This window comes from Mercenaria mercenaria, chromosome 8, assembly GCF_021730395.1.
Source record: "Mercenaria mercenaria strain notata chromosome 8, MADL_Memer_1, whole genome shotgun sequence".
Classification (NCBI taxonomy): domain Eukaryota; kingdom Metazoa; phylum Mollusca; class Bivalvia; order Venerida; family Veneridae; genus Mercenaria; species Mercenaria mercenaria.
Window position 1 is genome coordinate 15,828,858 of NC_069368.1, and position 23,137 is coordinate 15,851,994.

Below are 23,137 nucleotides of genomic sequence, written 5' to 3' on the forward strand. Positions count from 1 at the left end.
TTCCTAAATTGTACCAGTATCCGGATAGTACATTTTGGATACATTTTTATAGAGTGTTATAGCACTGTTCTGTTATTAAAAATCAAATGAAATATAGAAGAAAAACCTAATCAAAATAACATGAATTTTGATAAATATTAGTTTACAATATGAGACTATATGACCTGAAACTGACATTTTTATTATGCTGTAACATGATCTTGGGTTTATTGTTTTCTTAGGTAAAGATCTACGTATTACTAAATAAAAAAACAAGAGCTGTCTGATGACAGCACGCTCGACTATTCGAAGAATTGATTGAAGAATGGTGTCAAAATATTTCCACGGATAATCAGACAAAAGAAATAAATAGATTAGACAAACAATGTTCCTGTATTACTTTGATTTCGATAAGTCTTGCACTAAATGGCAATATATGAGCCAATTTCAAAGTCCAAAAAGGGCCATAATTCAGTCAAAATAGTGACGTACTCTTGCCTACAGATGGAAATCATAATGATAAACAAGTGTTCAAAGTTTAAAAGCCATATGTCAAATAGTTTTGACAAAACATGGACTTGTATGGAAACAGAACCAATTTCAAAGTCCAAAATGGGCCATAATTCAGCCAAAACAGATGACAGAGTTATGTTCTCTTTCCTACAGATAGAGACTATTATACTAAACTAGTGATAAAAGTTTCAAAGCCATATGTCAAACACTTTACAAAAAAATATGAACTGGTACAAAAAACTTAACGAAGATTTCTCAGTCAAAAAGGGCCATAATTCAGCCAAAATCCTTGATGGAGTTATGTACTCTTGCCTATAACTGGACATGGTGATGGTAAACAGGTGATGAAAGTTTCAAAGCTTTATCTCAAAAGACTTTGTCAAAATATGAACTGGTACGAAATATTAACCCAGATTTCTAAGTCAAAAAGGGCCATAATTCAGCCAAAATCCTTGATGGAGTTATGTACTCTTGCCTATAACTGGACATGGTGATGGTAACCAAGTGTTGAAAGTTTCATAGCTTTATCTCAAAAGACTTTGTCAAAATATGAACTGGTACGAAAAACTTAACCATGATTTCTAAGTCAAAAGGGGCCATAATTCAGTCAAAATCCTTGATGGAGTTATGTGCTCTTGCCTATAACTGGACATGGTGATGGTAAACAGGTGATGAAAGTTTCAAAGCTTTATCTCAAAAGACTTTGTCAAAATATGAATTGGTACGAAATATTAACCCAGATTTCTAAGTCAAAAAGGGCCATAATTCAGCCAAAATCCTTGATGGAGTTATGTACTCTTGCCTATAACTGGACATGGTGATGGTAACCAAGTGTTGAAAGTTTCAAAGCTTTATCTCAAAAGACTTTGTCAAAATATGAACTGGTACGAAAAACTTAACCATGATTTCTAAGTCAAAAGGGCCATAATTCAGTCAAAATCCTTGATGGAGTTATGTGCTCTTGCCTATAACTGGACATGGTGATGGTAAACAAGTGCTGAAAGTTTCAAAGCTTTATCTCAAAAGACTTTGTCAAGATGTCGACTGGTACGAAATATTAACCCAGATTTCTAAGTCGAAAAGGGCCATAATTCAGCCAAAATCCTTGATGGAGTTATGTGCTCTTGCCTATAACTGGACATGGTGATGGTAAACAAGTGTTGAAAGTTTCAAAGCTTTATCTCAAAAGACTTTGTCAAAATATGAACTGGTACGAATAACTTAACCATGATTTCTAAGTCAAAAGGGGCCATAATTCAGCCAAAATCCTTGATGGAGTTATGTGCTCTTGCCCATAACTGGCCATGATGATGGTAAACAAGTGTTGAAAGTTTCAAAGCTTTATCTCAAAAGACTTTGTCAAAATGTGGACTGGTACGAAAAACTTAACCCAAGGTGTGACGCCGACGCCGACGCCGTGGTGAGTAGGATAGCTCTACTTATTCTTCGAATAGTCGAGCTAAAAATATAGTCAATTATATGGACGTGTTGGGACAGGACTCCTGTATTTTGGAAAAGGACCCTTCAAAATTTGGGCCCAAGGGTCCTGGGACTCCTGGGTTTTCAGATCTAGTGGAACCCATGCTGAAACATGAAAATGCAATGTTCTTCAAAATCTGACATTAGTAATGTCTCACTCTAGAAAAGATACCTAGTTCAATAACATTAAACTTGCACAGGGTGCCTTTTAATATTTGGACGTTCAACATGTCCCTGTGTCAAGTTTAATCGAATGTCAGCCATTTGCATAGCACAGATTACGACTTTATTTTATTGAAGTGTAATGTAGGAAAACTCTCAAACACGTGAAACATTGGTTTACCGTAACTAAAACTGCACCACCAATCACTTCTCCGACGCATTTCACAGAAACTTCTAGCGTAATTTACTGAAATATCATGAACAATACAACACCAAATAAATATATAGAATCAATTATACATGCTTAGACGAAAACAAATACGTTTAAGCTACGACACTTGTAAAACATCTGCGGCAATTATTTAACGCATGGGTACCGCCGAACGCATGTGGACTAGCCTTTTAAACTGCTTTGTTAGGACTTTACAACTAATTTAAGTAACTTTTAATAAAATTACAACCAATAAATGCTAATTACACCCATCGATTATAAACATATGTCTACTACTTAGACAATACGTTAGTAACAGGCCGAATTTTTTTTTCAAATCCGACAGTGAGAATATTTTTTCGTCTAAAATTAATCTTTATAATAAAGAAGTTTTGACAGTTCGTGTTGTGTTGTGAAAGTGAATGGATGTAAATTTCATTTTCAAAGTGCGGACTGATCTTCAATATCTTCAGTAAGACAGTATGTTCAATGGATGTGTAAATTAGGTTTCTTTGTCCGTTGTTGGTAGTTAGCTATCGCTTTCAAGTCACTTCTGCCGTGAACTTGTAAAACCTTCCGCAAGAACTTTTGCGGAAAGCTCTACCGGGAAATTCATACTTTCGATAAAACGTCGGACTATATGAAATGTCAAAATCTTAAAATATTGGAAGTCCGACGTTTATTTATAGAACTAAAAAGATACCCTGATACCGAAGTATTACAAAATTTCAGATAAAAATGAATTTTTTGTGTGTGTCTCTTTCTGATTAAATGAATGCATGACACTTTCAAATCAACCTAAGCTTGATGGCATGCTTGTTACCTTGTCATAAATAAGCAAAATTAATGCTGCGAGTAGGTAAGTAAACATTCAACGCGTAGTAGAATTTCTTTGCATTAACAGAGACTACTCAAACAGATTTAGGACGCACAATGTACAGACAATAGGGAAATTCATGAATTGGATCAGCATATAGAAGGAACAGGCAGATGAAATTAGATTTAATTTCACAAAATAATTATTCGTGCCTACCATTTTGAACCGGAAGTTAAAAAGAATCCGTCAAGGTGAAAGCGTGATATACAGTAACTGTGAGAAACACAAATACGGTGGAAAACTACTAAATCTTTGTGGAAGCTTGTTTTTCTTGGCAACCATTTAATGTATATTTTCTCATCTTTAGTGTCCGACGATTTTTTTCTTACTAATTTTCAATGAAATTTCTATAAAAATAGAAAGAAAACAGGGAATGAATATTTTTTATGAATATAAGCTTTAATTTATATGGTAATAAGATAGAGTGTGAAGATAATGTAAAACTTCTAGGTGTGACTATTGACTTTAAGGTGAAATTTGATATACAAGTAGCAAATATATGTAAAAAAAAACTTCTGGACAACTGAATGTATTAAACAGAATAGGTAAATTAGGAAAATTAAATATTCATTACACATTTGTCCTTTCAAACTTCAACTATTGCCCTCTGACTTGGCATTTTTGCTCTGAAACTAATACTAAAAAACTGGAAAAAAATCAAGAACGAGCTCTACGTTTCATTTATGATGATTATTTTTCGGACTATGATTCTCTCTTTGATAAATCTAAAATGCCAACTTTGAAAATACGAAGGTTGAGGACAATGGTTCTCGAAGTTTTTAAAATTGTAAACAAACATGATCCGGTCTATTTGCATGACTTAGTTAAAATCAAAGAAAATTCTTATTCTTTTATGTACATTAATACAGCAATGTTGCCTCAGGTAAGAACTAAAAGTTACGGCAGTAGCTCTCTTCGTTCCAGTACACCAAAGTTATGGAATTCGCTTCCTCAGCATTTCAGGGAGGAGACGAACTTCCATCACTTCAAGAGTATGATTAATGCCTGGAACGGTGAGAGCTGCTCCTGTTCGTTTTGCTCATAGTTCCAAGTCATCGTTTCGTTTAGCTTCTCTGTGTGCTTTTTCAGTTTAACCTTTTTGCTTTAGCTTTCCTTTGTTATATCACCAGCTGGTCTGATTTAGCCTGACCATGTATGTGCTTTTATTTATGTACTAGCTAGCAATCTGTAATTTTAATATTACCATTATTGTAATGGAGCAATTCTTATTGAACCCCTGGGAGAGTAGTGCTAATCAGTTTACATCAAATCTGATTTGAGGTTATAGTTGATTTTTTTTTAATTTCTTAATTATACACAGTTTGTGTCTTTTTCCCCTTGCAGGTTTTATGTTTTTTTTCTTTTAAGTGAAGTATTTAGGCCCTTGGTCAAGATTAGCGCTACTCTCACAGGTCTTAACATGTATTTATATACTTAATGTATATGCTTATTTTATGATTAATATATGTGTATAACTCATATGATGATCTGCATTTTACTTGTTTTTGTTATATGTTGGTAAATAGTTATACATAGCTAATGTTTTCCTGTGTATATATATGCACCGACTTTAAATAAAATGTGTATTGTATTGTAATTTGTATTGCATTGTATTGTAATGCAAAGCAGCGGGATGAATATCCAACAGGGAAAGTCATGTTCTAAAAACGCAGCCTCCCCAAACGCAAACCTAGCACGCGGATGCACACACCACACACACACACAATGCAAACACACAAGGACAAAAAAAAAAAAATAATAAAAAAATAAAGGAACACAGTGGGACACCGCCGGCAAAACCACCACTGGGGAGCTTATACCTCACTTAACCTCCAACATGTTCCAAAGTCACATGACAGTGTTGATAAAAGTTATCCCCACCAGGTAAAACCCTAACATACGCAAAGGCAATAGAAGGCATGTAATGTAAAACACAAAAAAGCTCTAGTTTATTTATATAAAAGCAATCCTTAAGAACCTAAAACGCATGTACTCAATGCCTTTGCAGAAAACAGAGCAACAAGGGAAACACCCTTAAAGCCCCGACGAAACAGGCCAGAAAACAGATATCAAAATAGCTCAGTCCTGGTAGGATTTAAGAACTACCTATCATAGAGTCCTCCACCTGTTCCGTCCAACACAATCAAAGAGGAAAGCGTAGCGTCCAACTGTAAAAGGGCTGAACACCAAACATGCGGTGTGTCTCAAAACTGTTGGGTCATAACCTCTTGTAATAAAACGTTTAATAACTTTACTAAATACAAGTCTTTCAAGAATGTAAGTAATAAAACTAGATGAATTAAGATTTGTGTAAACTAGCAGAACAGAGCAAAATAGAAAAGTGGAAACTCCACAGGTCGCTCAACACGACAAAAACGAAAATGTTGCAGGTTCGGTTTGATGGAGTCTGTTCATGGACGGTTGTGGAAATGCATGCTACCATCCACGCCCTAAAGCCACCGGTTGAGCAGAACTCAACATTTACACAAGCTACAAGTACAAAAATCAATTTAGAAACATCTGCAGATGTATTCATACGGCGGTGCACATGGAACCTTCAATGATACACTACCGTGTAATTCCATGAAAAGCTGCATATGGTCCCCATTTAAAATAATGGGCTTGCCCTAAACGAGAAAACAATGAGCAGAACTAAAATAAACTTGAATTTAGAAAGGGGATCTGAGGTTATGGAACCTACCTATCGCAGGAACTGCCAAAAGACAAAATTAAAAAGCAGGTACCATATCCAATGGGTGATTATACAATACCCAAAGCTATGAAAGCGGGAGTATTGGAACCACCCAGGCCGAAATGTTCAAGCTGATAAACTAAACAGTACCAATAACTCGATACAAAAGTCATGCTGAACGATCTAAGAAGATCGAAATATAACAGCCCCGGTTGTATGTACGGGGAGACTTTTTACGGCCGCAACACGGCACAAACAACACTGCTTTGATAATAAAATAGAAAAGTGAAAACTCCACAGGTCGCTCAATACGACAAAAACGAAAATGTTGCGGGTTCGGTTTGACTGAGCCTGCTTATGGACGGTAGTGGAAATGCATACCCTAGAAGTTAGAAAAGCCAGGGCAGAATATGAATTAATCAAGTAGAATATGTTAAAGATCACTCCAAGAAAATTTGGAAATATGGTATATAGAGATAACACAAATACAAATATATCCGTAAGTTTAGAAGAACCGAAGCTTTTCGTAGCTTACGTTATAAAATTTTCATCTTGACTTTAGGTAGCATATCTGAAGACATAAAAAAATCTACAGCACTAAAAACATTTCATAAAGTATCTTAACATTAGTGAAGAACGGTACATACAATACAAAACTTTAATCTAGGAACATTAGATAGATGCAGAAAACTGAGAAGTGATAAAAAGTATGAACTCAAGCAAGGCATATAAAGGATAATATAATTCTTGAAGGAGTGTGAAAAATTGAAATATCAAGTATTCAAGACATCTACGCAACAAGGAACCAAGATTGTATTTAAAACAAAAACAATTAAATGAATGTGATAGGTTTCTTTAAATTGTGAAACAGGAGGAAAGTTGAAAATTATAGGCCTATTAATGTGACTTTTTTTTACTGTAGAACTATGAAGGCTTATACGAGGGTCCTGCAAAAAGTTCTGTCACTAATAGGCTTCTGTAGTATTTCAAAACGCTTCATTGAACTTGAATGGTGTGCCCAATTGCTTACGATATCCGTTTATTTCGTGCAAATTGCTTTTCAAATGACAAATTTATTTTAAACTGAAATGCATGCAGTCATATACACTGACCAATTTACTAGTCACATTGTAAAATGGACGAAAAGACTGAAAGTCGTAGCTATATTAAATGCCGCATTAGGCTTGATATAGATTAAAAGCAGATATTTGATTAATTATGTGGTATATATATATGGACCTCAGGCCATTTCAATGCGCACAGTGTTTAGGTGGGTTAAAGCCTTTAAAGCTTGGAAATTATCTGTTGAAGATGATACCCGTTCTGGTAGGCCTAAAACCTCTGTTAACGAGGCAAACATCGCTGCTATAAAAGCTGTGGTGGAACAGGATGCGCAATTGTCGGTGAAAGATATACTGACATATCAAAAGGCAGTGTGCAAACAATTCTGAAAAAGCGTTTGGACCTGAGAAAGGTTTGAACTAGGTGGGTACCTCATTTGCTCACTGAGGAGCAAAAGAAACAACGCCTTAAATGTGCCCGGGAACTTTTGAAAACATACAAAGGCTGTGATAGTCGGGTTATTTCTAGTTAATTTGCTAACATGCGTGCACATGTTTGAGCCACAGAGAAGGGCTGATAATAAGCAATGGAAGCGAAAAGATCAAAAACGCCCCATGTATTGGCAAGAGAACCATAAGTTCGAAAAAGATGTTGTAAGCAATTTTCTTCAATTCTAGTGGGCCAGTCGTTCAAGTGCCTTGTCCATCTGGCCATACAGTTACTGGACGATTCTACAAGAAAGTGAAAAAGTTTCACAATATGAAACGTCCAAGCAAATGATGGCCAGGAGTCCATCTTATACACGACAACGCATCCCCTCACAAGTGTGAGCTTGTTAAGTCTTTTTTGATTTCTGAAAAAGTGGAAGTTGTAAACCATCCGCCTTATTCACCTGACCTGAGTCCCTGTGACTTTTTTTATTTATTTATTTCCAACGCTTTAGAAAATGCTTTCTGGAAAGAAATATATGTCCAGAAGTTCTCTTGGTATATACCACTAGACTATTTATCTGCTTTTCACGATTGGGTAAAAAGGTTACAAAAATGTATTTCGGTAAAGGGGAATACTTTGAAGGTTTGCAATAAAAAATAATTTTGATCAAACGTAGCACTTAAGAAATCCGAACCCAATGACAGAACTTTTAGCAGGACCCTCGTAATAAGAGATCAAATAATTAGTCGTTTAGATAGGCACGAAATTAATGATATCGATTTCCAGCGCATCATTAACTTCTGGACCCGATGGACGTCTAGACGGAAGCAGCATGCATATGGTTTGCTGACAGAATTTTGGGGATATGGAATAAGAGTTAACCTTTACAAACCATTAGAATACTTTCTGATATGAAGAAACGTGGTAAGTGGAAGTTACGACGAGCGGAGGCTGTTAAAAGCGAAGCACCACAAGGAAGTGTCATTCGTCCAATATCATTCCTTCTTTATATTAATGATCTACCAGAGATTATAAATGACAATAAAGTTGCTTGCAGATGATAAAAAAACTATATTCTAAGGTATATGACCCAACAAGTAAATAAGTATTACAGAAAACGGTTTTTGAAGCATCAGAATGGGTGGATAAAATGGCAACGTTAATTCTGTTCCAAGAAATGTAAACATATTACTTTTAGCAGTAGAGGTAATCCACACAAGTAATACAGAATAGGCTGTGAGAATGATATAACAGTGATAAGTCATGTGAACAATGAAAGAGATCTGCGCTTGGTATTTGAAGATAAAATGGAATTCAGTATATATATATATTAAACAAAACTGAAAAGGCTAATAGGAATCTAGCTGGGATTAATCTACAGGACCTTCTCATACCTGAATAAAAAATGTTTTTGCACCAGTAGAGTAGCTTTGTTAGACCACATTTAGAGTACTAGTATGGAATTGTAATATTATATCCAATCTTGAAGACAGATATAAATCATGTCAATTGAAAGAGCGACCAGAATGGTAGGTAATCTGAGTCAGTTTTCATATATTGAAACGATAAAGATTGTCGATAGATCATCATTGGAATATTTAAAAAAAATCAATCAGATATGATTCAGGTTTACAAAATTTAAAATAGAATTATGAGGGGGAGAGGCCCATAAACTAACCCTTACGGAAGGAGTTAAGAAAGAGGTGTGGTTTTCAATAACAACTTTCTGGCTTCTGTTTGATAAATATTTTCAGTCAAGTGTGTAGGATGTTATCACGAATGCCATAATGGCGATGCTTCAGACGTTTCTGTGACATTTTATCGGACGTTTTGTTGAAATCTGAAAAACATTCTTTGAATTTTTCACATTTATCCAGTCCAACCGAGTGACCCTTCGTTGTGATATTTAGATTTGCGAAATTGCTTGTTTAAGGAAATTGTTGGTCTCTAGATGGCTCACGATCTGATGGATAAGTTAACAATATGTTTTAAATATCACCTTGAACGATTCCCTGCTACCGTGGTGAGGTCTGTAATATAAGACTTAATTGAAAAGGGGAAAACTTCTCCGTAGATACTTAAACAAACTGACTAAGTACACGATATTATTAGGTAAGATATAATTAGGAGATGTTGCCTATAAAACGGGAGGTTTGGCCATTTAGATTTGCAACAGTTTCAATACTCCAACATAATTGACAGAAAAGGTACGCCTTTCTGAGTTCGGTTCACGGCTGCTGAAGGCATGGCAATTAATGTTGACTTTCTTGGCGAATACACTTTTAAACTGGTTGTTAAGGTTAAGTTAAGTTAAGGATGCTTGCCTTTATCTCAGGAGAACTATGTTAACATTTTTCTAACTCCACACTTTGGCTTTTGTTGAAACATTTGTATCTCTCCCAGATATGGACATATTTCAGTGAAACTTGGACACACTATTTATGATCATTCATTTTTTTTAAACTTACCAGTGTGCTGTGATAACCCTAAAACCATAAGTCACGTAATGGGTACATCCGGGTGCTGGTCGCTGTAATATAATTAGTACCTTCAATAAAATAAAACAGTTTTACAGTCAACATTTTGAAGCAAACAGTTACTTTTACTTCCGATTCTATAAGTTATCGTTGTTCTATTATATCAAAGTAAAATGATCAGTAAATAATGTGTCCAATTTTCATTGAAATGTGTCACTATTTGACAGAGACGAAAAAACAACAACACAATTTGGAGTTGTATAGCTGTTGTAGGCGCGCTTTGCTTCTTGTTGCTTAAAGCACTGTCAAAATGAACTGCCACCAATCCCTGAAACTGCCTTTCAGAAATTCATTAATGAGGAACATCTATATGCTTAACAAATATTCTAACGGAACACTTAGGTTTTGACAGTATCTTAGTTTAGAAAAGTATAATTTGAATGTTATAATATTACTCTTTAAAAAAATACCATGTTAAAAAATAGATCACAGAAACACATTCATGTATGGAGAAAGAAAAGCTTATAGCACATTTTTTTATCAAAGTAAGTATCTACATCTTTGTGTCCATTTATTAAAGGTTGGCTTTTTAAAGGTTCTCGCATACAATGCTGCTTACTTTTGTGGAGATAGTGTGATGTAGAAAGTATTTCTGGCATTCGAAAATGACAAAAAAGAGAAAAATTCTTTAATTAATGATTGTCAAACGTACAAAATAATCATTTTAATTAATCATTTCAAGTGTCTTCGGATGAGTTATTCTGGAAAGGCGGCCTATGCATTTGCCGAATGTTACCTCTGACACAATGTTTTAACCCTTCGCGGTCTCGTGTAATTTCGAGACATTTAACTTATACTTCAGCCTGTACTAAGTACATGTAAAATGAGAGCGGTAAATATTTTTTTTTGTTGCTATTTAAACAAAAACAACAAAGGAATACAAGTGGAATCTTAATGATTGAATATAGCTGTAAAACATAACGGCTGTCATCCTCCGAACTAGCAAGATGCTTTCTCGTTGAATCGAGGTGTGTACTCAGTTGCAATGGAACTTCAAAAAGAAGTAAAGACTTCCATTAGATCTTATTGAAACTAAGAACTATTGTACAGTTGTTGTTATATAAAGAAATGTTTTGCACACAAACGGTCACTGCTTCTTATTTTGAGTTTAAAGCTTTCCCATTGGATCTAAATGAAAACAAAAATGTGAAAAGATGTACATTTAGTTTTTATTTAGACCAAAATATGTACGTGATACTGCAATATGCCATGGTTTGTCAAAACAAGCATGCACTTTGGAAATAGACAAAATTTCCAGCGTCGCGTCAATTATGAACAAGAGGCGTGTAGAAAAACTTTTCGAGGCTTTTTGATAAAGATTGTTTGCTGTTTTGTTTCAACAATGACCACTGGTGTCAGCAGTCTTTGGGTGTCGTGTGACGGTTGTAAAAATTCTCCCCGTACTTGGATTCAGTGTTGTTATATTTTCTGGTTCTTTGGGAACAGGGAGTAAATTAATTTTCACTGAGTTCCGCTTTAGCCGTAGCTAGTGGGCGTGAGAAGTGTCGCACATTTCATTACCTCTCTTGAACAGACTCAATCAAACCGTCTTCTATTATGTTGTTTAGTTGCGTTCTATATGCTTCCAGGATACCTTTTCACATTTTTTATTTGTTAAACGGGTGGTAGTCGACGAGAAGCCCACCTGGAATTCATGGAACAACTTAATCATGAAATCGAGCCCACGTGAGGTATCATTTTTACCCCGCATCGTCTAGTCTAGGCTGATAATGATAAAACAATGCCAGTTTAATTAATCACCATCTATTATGAATTATCAGAGTGATGCTTGCCGCATAGAGGTCTAAATACTGAATTCTTTACCCCAAATTTACCATAACCTTATTTGATATTTGTGTCATTTAACTCGTTAGAGGCAATATATCTGTCAAATGACGAAATCTGAAATTACGTTTTCCAATGCAAGAACATTTATATTTACATAAAAATGCCCTTCGGATTTTACAGTTGTCAAAAAAGACGAAGTCAATACATATTAATTTTAAAAGTATTTTCTGGAAATATTTACCTGGAAATATTTACCATTGTCTCAGGATACATTACACCCGTTAGATTGACTATACTGGTAATCAGTGCTTGCGTCTACTAGGACGAGATATTTTCAGATAAGATATTCAAAATAGTTGTATTTTAACACAAAAAAAATGCGTGTTAACATAAGAACATAAGTCTTAAATATTCATCCTTCCGGCATGATCGCACCTGGCAGCTTTTTCGTTATTACTAAAACATATTTTATACATTTCGACGGTAATTAATTCATAGCTTTGCATTCTTGATCGCTGATCGTGATAGATCTATGTATAATTCAACAATGTTTCCGTTGCACGTGCATTATTTCGGAAAACAGATGTATGCATAGCATGCCATTCCTGCACGGGCCAGCGTTAATAGAAGTGCTGTAAATAACAGACACATAATCAACTGAATATTTTCTTAATCAAATAGGTAAAAGTAATTAAGTCAAATATTTGCATTTTGATGTTAAAACAGTACTTAGTCTCGCGTTTTTCTGTCCGTACATTTTTCTGTGCTAAAAAAGTGCTAGCAGTAAAGAAACTAACTGATCCCATATATATCAAATTCCGGACCAGTCGGAAAGTGTCAACAGGTTATGGATTATTGCACGTGCAAGGACTAAATTAATGACGTGGATATTTGCAGTCTATCATTTATATAGACAAGATATCTTGGTATGTGCAAGCACAAGGACGCGGAAATTAAAATGTTTCAATGATGTGAAGAAAAATTGATTTTTTCTGGTGCGGACATAAAATAATATCATCAAGATTCATGCACACATAATCAAATACTAGAAACGATGAATACAGCTTTATGTATTACGACATAATCCATCTTTTCTAGTCTATTTAGATTATCTTTAGAAAATAGGACAGGAAGGTGGTTTGTTAAAGCCACATAATCTTTTATATTAATTTATCTCCAGCGCTCGACATATGATCGCATGCGCGAGATAATATGTCGCACGCTCAAGTTAAGATGTAGTGTGCTCGACATAATATTTCGTGCTTTCAGTTAAACAAATCATGCCTTTCTTACACTTTATGTAACAGTGTTGGCTTCTTATACAAACAGTGCGGATATAATATTTTTATGATACGATCTGTGAGAAGAGCTTTAGAAAAATAGAACACAACCAAACAAAATATCTGAAGACTGGATAATGATCCCCAGAGGTAATGAAATGTGCAACATTTGAGCCACTATCTCCGCATAGTGTGTGATTTTGATATTTATTTTCTTCACCAAGATCAAGGCAAATCGTTTTATGTAATTCCCACAAATATGCTGACATTCTTTATTCTTTTGTGAGAAGGATGTTTTTTAAAAAGAACATTGCAACAACACCAACAAAATACTTTTCTAAAATATAAAAATGAGTGTAATTCCAATATCAATGAGACCACACGAAAGTCCAAACAAATATAGAACTGGTGACACGAATCTTCTTGCCGTTGTCATGCATATTTTCTATAAATAATGAAACCTTATTACAGGTTACTTGATCTCAATAGGAATGCAAGTCTAATTTCGATACACAAAACCTGAGGGAAAATAGTGCTGAACATTGACATGGTTGAGTCAGCGACTACCTGAAAACTAATGCGCAGCGTATATTTCATGTCATACGCATTATTGTACTCCAGTCTGTATGTCAATAGGATTATTGTGAAAATATATTGTCTTTTTCCTCTTTTTCCTAGAGATACGATCATAGCTATTATCCTGTTTAGCTATTATCCAGTTTTGCAGTATGCATATATTATGTAAATAAGACAACACAATGTAGCAACACTGTCGAAATTGTTTAGATATGTCAAAGTGGGGGAGGAGAGGGGGATGGGGATTTTGCTGAACAACGGACAAATACATCAGTCAGAGGGGAAAGTGTGCTCAACAATAACAATGTTTGAGCCATGAACTGACTTCTAACCACAATGCATCTAAAAAAAGTAATAGTATGCAGAGTATATTTCATGTCCGTCGCCTGTAAAGAACAAAACGTATAATTGTACTACAGTCTGTAAACTTTTGTACTACTATAAAAAGGATTATTGTGAAAAGATATTGTTTTTTTTTTCCTCGAGATATGATCGTCGCTATTCTGTTTTATACATCAAGTTTTGCTGTATGCATATATTATGTAAATAAGACAAGACAATGTAATAACATCGGCGAAATTCTTTAGGTATGTCAAAACAATTGCATAGTTGAATTTAACTGCAACTTTAATTTAATGCACTTAAAGATAGGTTAATCGTGTTTAATCGTACATAACAAAATCCGTAACAAAATAGCCTCAAGTTAAGTACATGCATTTAAATATGTGTATTATCGGAAAGACAGTACGATCTATAAATAGACGACCACAAGCAATTATTTGTAATAATATATCATTCATAATACATGTAAACACACATTATTGCATGACTGTACTTCCAGTTTTGTGCATTTTGTATAGGATCTCAAAATAAATACAAAGGTAGTTTGTTAACTGCATGGAGGAGAAATTTAAGGTAAGATTATTTATTTCTTAAATCATGACATAATCGAATTAATTTTAATTAACAAAGAATGGGTACCTGTCTTGTTTATGTATATATTGGCTCGTACCTTCGTGATATTAGAACAGTGTTCAAAATGGGGAAAATGGAATGATACAGAGCATTCCCCAGCCACACCATGAACACTAGACGTCCAGGACATTTTAGACAGATTATTGCTTTCCAAGTGTTTAATTAGTTTGTTTTATATGTTACATGCTCTAAATCAGCCATACCTCTGAAATGAAATCTTCAATATTGAAGAATCCTATTGGATATTACATGTTCATTATAGGATAAGTTTTAATCCTGACATATACAGTGCATGTGCTGACGATCGACTTGTGACTAATCGACGTTCGGCTTCATCATTTTACCAAGAGTCTAGCTGTTACTAGTTACATTGTTTGTTGTATTAACGCAAAAGCTACTAACAATATTTCATGATTTCTACAACACAAATCAGTAAATTCTGCAACCTTTGTTGAACTGTGAAAGCGTCAAAGATTGTATTAGTTCGTTTGATAATAATTTGACCTAAAATTCAATAGAAGATAGTATAAATGTGCACTTGTGTAACATTTCATGTTATCAATGTTGGGAACCCCAACATTTTATGTTAATTGTTTTTTTCAACTATGCACGACTATATACAAGTGACTGCGACAAATCACCTTGTTTGTTGGGCCATTTGGTCGTTGGTCTAGTGGTGACACGCTTGACTGTCAATCCAGAGGTCCGGATTTCGAATCCCGGTACAGAAACTTGAAATTTCCGAGATGCTCTTAAGTGTCTCCCACCTAAATAAGAGGCCTGTACTGGTTCTTCTCAGGAATTCGCGTGTATCGGTGGTATACATCGGACACGTTAAACTAAAGAAGCAGACTGATTCGCAAAGGGCTAGTCTAAGTTAGCCGGACAGGCCTGTATCTACAAAGGATTTCTCTATCTGTTCTGGGTGCTTTATCTCACTCTGTCCCTCTGTTCAGATCGCTCTGTGTCTGTACTAGTAGAGGATGAATCTCGCGCCCTGTGAGACTGCGTTTGCTATAATTTATGTAATGCGCCTTTGAACGTGTTTGTCATGAAAAGGGCGCTGTATAAATCTGGTATAATAATCATACAAATGAAATAATAATGATAATAAAAATAATTTTTGTGTGTATGTTTGTAAAAGTAAAAAAAGAACGGCAAAAAAGCAATATTATAGGCAGAAACTGGCACACTGGCAGCCCCTTAACTGATCCCCAATCCAGGGCGATAGCAGTAAACATCGAATGACAGTAGTTTGCCCTAGCTCAACCAATTACCTTAATTATACTTGATCTTTAACTCTATAGATAAAGTCGGCTTGTAAACCAAGCATATATAGATGCCCTGGAAGGTAAAACATGCAGCGAGTACATAATGTAGATGCCGTGTTTCACACTCGGTATTCTACTTAGACATGATGGCTTTGACCTGATTCTAGTCGTTACATAACTCTTGTAGTTGGCACACAAACCGATATCCATAATGATTCTCTAGCGGTATTTTATGCATAACTTGCATTGCCTACACACCAAATTTGTACATTTTGTCCTCTCATTGCATGTGTTGCCTCGCTCTTGTAACTTGCTCACCAAACATATCTTGATGGCTTTCCTCCCTACTGCGTGAGTTGCTTAACTCGAGCAGATTGTACACCAAACAGATTTCGAAGTCGTTCCACCGTCATCTCCTCCTTTATACACACAAATAGATACCAATATCTTTACTCCGACTGCACGAGTTGCCGAAGCTTGCATGCAAAACGGTTCTAATTGCATGAGCTGCATAGCTCCAGTTGCTTGTACAAAAATAAATATCGATGGCATTCCTTTGGCCATTTAATTGCATACCTTTAATAGCTAACACAAAAACATCTTTGGCAGCAAGTTATATAGATCTAGCAGCTTGCATGAAAACGCCTTTTAACTGCAATTTAAGCATAACTTTAATACCTCGAATACCAACCTTCTTCTGCTCTGACTGCACACGTGAATGTACACAAACATACATGATGGCTTTTCTTCCCTGCATGAGATGCATAGCTCCAGTTGCTTGCATACAGTTAACGATGGGTTTCATTTGACTGTATGAGTTGCCTAGCTGTAGTAGCTAGCACACTGGCTCTCCTATGACTGGGCGAGATACGTGGTTTCAGCAGAAAGTATACAAAACAGAATAACTATAACTTGATCCCGACTACAATAGTTGTAGCGCTCTAGTCGCTGTACATGCCAAAGAGATAAAGATGATTTGATCTTGACTACACTAGTTGTCGCGCTTTAGTCGCTGTATATACCGAAGAGATAACGATGGCTAGATACCAACTACACCAGTCGTCCGGCTCTAATCGTTTCATTTACCAAAGAGATAACGATGATTTAATCCCGACTACACTAGTTGTCGCGCTCTAGTCGTTGTATTTACCAAAGAGATAACGATGTCTAGATACTGACTACACTAGTTGTCCTGCTCTAATCGCTTATATACCAGAGGGATAACTGTAACTTGATCCCGGCTATACTGTTTGTCCCACTCTAGTCCCGCTCTCGTCGCTTTATATACCAAAGAGATAACTATGTTTTGATCCCGACTACACTGGTTCTTTCGCTCTAGGCGCTTTATATACCAAAAACATAGAAAACGATGGCTAGATCCAAATATAATAGTTCTTTCGCTATGATCAATTTATCTACCAAACATATAACTATGGCTTGATCCCGAATACAGGAGCTATTTCAATCTAATTGCTTGATTTACCAAACAGATATACCAAATGTTATGTTGGCTTGATCCCGAGTACGCACAGTATTTATTTTGCGCTATTCGCTTTATTTATCAAACAGGTAATGATTGCTCGCTTCCGACTACAGTAACAATTTGCTCTAATCTTTAAATACTAAACAGGTATACCAAACAGATTAGGATGGCTTGATCTCGACTACAGTAATTATGTTTCCATATCCACTTTATTTACAAAACCGATAACGATGGCTTGATCCCGACTACAGTAGTTATTTTTTATTCACCAAACTGAAAACGATGGGTTGATCCCGACTACAGTAGTGAATTTGCTCTAATCGTTTTATTTACCAAACCGATAACGATAGCCTGATCCCGACTACAGTAGTAATTTTGTTCTAATCGCTTTATTTACCAAACCGATAACGATAGGCTGATGCCGACTACAGTAATGAATTTGCTCTAAAGGCTTTATTCACCAAACTGATAACGATGGCCTGATCCCGACTACAGTAATGAATTTGCTCTAATCGCTTTATTTAACAAACAGATAACGATTACTTGAACCTGACTTAAGTAGTTATTTTGTCCTAATCGCTTTATTTACCAAACCGATAACGATGGTTTGATCTCGACTACTGTAGTTTATTTGCTCTAGTCGTTTTATTTACCAAACAGATAACGATGGCTTCATAAACCAAACAGATAACGATAGCTTGGTCCCGATTACAGTATTCTCACTCTAGCTTCCGGTTACAATTGTCTTCTTCTAGTCGCTTGTGCGTGTGTGCGTGAGTACGTGCGTCCGAATCACCACATCTGCTTCTCTAGTTATTGTGCCTAAAATGCACCCCACCTATGAAAAGAAGTTGAAAACAACAAGATGAAAAGACTTGACTGGTATAAACGTTGAAAAAAGCCTATAATCATTATTGTAATGATATGAAATTCATATCAATTTTGTCTTCGTTTAGATACTTAAAATCATTGCGCAGCTTTTCGTGTACATTCATTTTTGTTTGTTCAGTGTCGGCGGTTTATGATACTTATATCATTTTTAGATACTTTACAATTTCACACGAAGATTTCTATCCGACGGACAATTCAATACTCATCACGTGACGACTTTTCTCAAAATTTTAACGATTTAACCGAGGAGATTTGTGGTGTTTTTGTAGACTTATATTTCGCTATTCTCAACGTTGCTCTTTAAACGTACATTTCAACTGTTAACTTTCTTTTATTTGTTAAACCTTAAGAAAATTGCGACACATTTGTGCTTTCTTTTAAGAAGTGTGCGTGTTTGAATATCGCTAAATGTTATTTCCAGTGAAAACTTAATCAAAACATGCCGATGTTTAGCAAAAACAATCGCGTAAGAATTACTGTGAGCCACTGTAATAGTGTGGGAGCTGTTGCAGGTTATAATAAATCTCCTGTGAAAATGTGTAAAAATCAGTTTCCATAGATACTAATTCTTTTTAGAATATAAATCTTGCATATTCCTTACCTCCCTCGGGTTTTTACTCTGCTTGTAATTAATAAAATTACAGGTGTAATAAGTTTTTTAAACTTAACGCTTAATTAATGTTTCCCTTTCATCATTATGAGCACATCATTACCTGGTTACATTAGATAGATATATAAAGTTAAGTTTCCAGTCTTTTTACATGTCCGTACAAAGTGGACTTAATATTTGAGCAAAGTATTGGACTTTATATATTCAAGGATCAACAGGTAAAATGCACATTTGTACATTCTAAGTAATACGTTCGTCAAACATGTTTTATCTGAGAAAAATTAACTTGATATTTGAATGTACTAAACAACCCGTATTATTAGTGAAATGTACTTTAAATTTACCTTCCCGCACTTACAGAAGAAAGCGATATCGGCTCATACCAGTTCATTCCTGTATCCAAAGAAATATAAAATTATTTTTATAGCTCTTTGCTGTATCCAATGTTTTAATAAGATTTACACGACAGAAAAAATCCTAGGCCATTGGTAGGATTTCAGTACGTGGCGTCCGGAAATGACACTCGTTATAGACTTGATCTGCATATGATATGTTATCATTCTCGAATTTAACCTGCATGAACTGTAATTTTAAGATACAGACACCAGTGCTTGGTCTTAACGGAATCGAACTTGTTCAGATCATTTTATATGTTTTAAAAGGTTCTTAAAACATTTATTGAAAAAAATAATATTAGTCAATGCTTTTGCGTGCAGCCTTTCAGTGTGACAGTATACGCACTTCTTGCAAGTGGGCATGCATATTAATGAAAAGAAGGAATCGCGAAACCCATTTAGTGTCTAATTCATCTGTTTCCACACAGAAGCAGAAGCGTAAGCCTAATTGATTAAAATAGAGATTCCTGCAACCACAGATCTTTGATATCGTAATTATATATTTATCAAAGAGACACGTAATACTGAAAGATGATCACGATATTTTTAGCTTTGCACAATTTCTGTGTGAGTAACTGCTGCAGATATTGCTCCAGAGGAATAAGTTTCCACTGCAGACAGTCTCTCATTGTAATTCAATATATTTGCAAATAGCTGCACTCAGCTCTGTTTTACAGACGACGTGTTGTTGTTTTTTGTTTTTACATTTCTTTGTGAGCAAAGTCTGTCTGGATATAACGTAAAATTTCCCCTCGTAACTCATGAGTTGTAAACTTAACTTGAATTGGATAACTTAATATATAAATTTGAAGGTGAGAATAAATTTCTTATGTTAAATCATCCGCGGTACAATCAGTCATTGATAATGAGAAAACAGGTGTCTGTATTAAACGCAGGCTCATGAGACAAACAGAAATTGAAAGAGGTTCTGTGACAACTTCTGCGGACTATTCGAATTTTGAGCGTTTGATGTAACTTTTATCGATAGGTTTTTGACTCCTAATTGGTTAGATCTATCAGACCTGATCAGTCAAATAAATATGCGACAATCACGTTTTTCGCATCGTTTGTATTTACATTAAATGCAACTTTAAAATACACATTAAACATGCATGTCTGTCATAGAACAAAAACGTTCCCTCAGAGAAATTCGTACTGTTAGCAATATTTTCACAGGAAAACATATATATCTGTTTCCACGGATCAATATCTAGGAAGATCTTAAGTTTGTGAAACTTGGTTATGTCAATATCACTAGAAGCACACGGTTCTCTGCTATATATCAAATTCTGACAATTGGATTTATTTACAACAAAGTTTCTCATAAAAGGATATTGTTATTGGAATGGCGTAGAACATAGAGAGATTATATGGACTAATTTACATGTACATTGTAGGAAATGATATATGAGTGATATGTTAAAATGAGACACATTCATCACGTTGAAAGAACAGAATGGTACAAGAGTCATTTTCCTATCTAACATTAGACATTCTGTTTATTTTCAGGATGGCGAACAGTTGATTCGATTCTGCTAGTCACCAGGTACTATTTCATGGCAAAAGAGCAGTCGTCGTCGTCAAGCCGGCGGCATCTTCATAAGAAAATAAACGAAATGGTGCATAACATTGAGGCGGTAATGGTTAACATTAACAGTGTTATAGGCGAGGTAAATGTCCTAGTAAAGGAGATAGACCATATAACAGAGAGACTGGAAACTCATTATGAAAATAAAATAAAGAAACAAGAAATTTTATTAGATGCAAACCGGAATCACTGCGAAGTGCTGAATACACCCGGTGTATCTAATCCGTCAAAATTAAACACCCCGTCACCATACATGGACTATACATATCTTGATCTTGCAAACGACTGTGATACTTGCCATGAAAATGTGCATAGTTTTACTTTTAATGAAAAATATCCTTTATGGATACAACATAACTCGTGGAAAGCCGAACATTCTATGTCGGAAATATCCGAAGTTTCCTCCGGAAGTGACTCAAACAATCTGGCTTCCGGTGACAGTGACGATAAATCTTGGCAAAGCGTTTCTAATATAGGAAGGAGGAATGAATGTGTTCACAAATATCAACATTTAGATAAATCAGCCGGTAAATTCCTACAAGAGGATGTAGTCAAGTTTTCAAAATGTTGCCGTAATTCACATAACGATCTCAGTGAAAAGTATTGTGGGGTGTACGAACAAATAATGGAACAGCAGTTGGAAGATCTGGAAGCAGCGTCTTTCGATTTCATAGAAACTAACCAGTTTAGTGACACGATTTCTTCCGGATGTACAAGTGAGGATTTTTCTCACGAGTTTTTACAAAATTCCGGTTATTTTGATACTTATAAGACGAACTCTCTCGAGCAGAGCAAACCTGCTTGTGTCACAGTGCGAGAGTTTAGTGATTCCAACTCTAGCATGTCTGAGTAACAAGGGGACACGGTCGGAAATTTCTAATTTCTTATATACGAGTACTTAAAATGTAGACGTTTAGATGTACATATTTTGTACATAAGTGAGGATGTGAAAACAGGTCATATGTCAATAAGCTGAATAACTCTGCAAAACCACCGTTACGAAACGGCATGAATTACCATCATGCATAAATAAATTTACCACTAACCGTTTTATATCAGAAACGACAATTTATGTAAAATTCTATTTATACCAAATATCAGTATTGTCGACCTGCTGTAATATTTTAGTGCTTAAGTAAAAAAGGCTGTAAAGTTCTCTCTGTGGTTGCTTTACTCTCCAAGGACTTATATAATAGATATAATTTTATGTTCTCGACATTTCCCTATGTTCTCCAGAGAGCTACAATGCATAAAAAATAGTAAAGATAACAAAATTTATATAGAGGCATTTGCGTTCTGCAAGCAAGTTATAAATTGCGTTATATTTGTAATTGTTAAAGATAATTTAGAACCCGTACATTGATTATTATTAATCCTCCTTCAAAACAGTTACAAAAACAACAATATGTATGCTATGGTGTATTTTAGTGACCATATTCATCAGGAGCCATGTTTTAACTAACATTACAGTACTAACAGTTTAATACATACATGTATTCTCATATGAAAAAACCCTGCACATTTTCATCTAAACATGCAATCTGGATTGACGTCACGTCGACGTGTTATTTGTCACAATACAGAGTGTAACAATATTTGATCTAACAATCACCAGCGTGGAGTAAGCAGAAAAGCAGTAACAATAGTATTACTGCTGTAACAGCAGTGATACTGAACTTACTACTGGAACGTTAAAGCAGTAAGTTAACAGCAGTATTACTGCTGTTACTATTGGCAGTTTTAGCAGTATAACATTATTACTGCTGTTACTATTGGCAGTTATAGCTGTAACAACGGCATTGCTGCTGTTACTGTTGGCAGTTATAGCAGTAAAACATTATTACTGCTGTTACAGTTGGCAATTATAGCAGTAACAACGGTATAACTGCCGTTACTATTGGCTTATAGCAGTAACAACAGTATAACTGCCGTTACTATTGGCAGTTATAGCAGTAAAAACATTATTACTGCTGTTACTATTGGCAGTTATAGCTGTTACAACGGTATTGCTGCTGTTACTGTTGGCATTTATAGCAGTAACAACGGTATTGCTGCTGTTACTATTGGCAGTTATAGCAGTAACAACGGTATAACTGCCGTTACTATTGGCAGTCATAGCAGTAACAACATTATTACTGCCGTTACTATTGGCAGTTATAGCTGTAACAACGGTATTGCTGCTGTTACTGTTGGCAGTTATAGTAGTAACAACGGTATTAATGCCGTTACTATTGGCGGTTATAACAGTAACAACGGTATTACTGCTACTGCTGTTACTGTTGGCAGTTATAGCAGTAACAACCGCATTAATGCCGTTACTATCGGCAGTTATAGCA

The 23,137-nt window shown here is 35.3% G+C and overlaps 1 protein-coding gene across 3 annotated transcripts; it reads left to right on the forward strand.

Moving 5' to 3' along the window:
- The first annotated feature begins 14,217 nt into the window (after positions 1-14,217).
- Positions 14,218-21,956, forward strand: LOC123522993 (uncharacterized). 3 transcript variants are annotated; one of them, XM_045300567.2, is made up of 2 exons: positions 14,218-14,503; positions 20,723-21,956. In XM_045300567.2, exon 2 carries the CDS (start codon positions 20,770-20,772, stop codon positions 21,652-21,654), a length of 885 nt encoding a protein of 294 aa, XP_045156502.2. In that variant the 5' UTR covers positions 14,218-14,503; positions 20,723-20,769; the 3' UTR covers positions 21,655-21,956. The 3 variants fall into 3 exon arrangements, with proteins under 3 accessions (XP_045156502.2, XP_045156504.2, XP_045156503.2); XM_045300569.2 differs by lacking the exon at positions 14,218-14,503 and adding an exon at positions 18,955-19,036; XM_045300568.2 differs by lacking the exon at positions 14,218-14,503 and adding an exon at positions 19,852-20,025.
- The last annotated feature ends 1,181 nt before the right edge of the window (positions 21,957-23,137 follow it).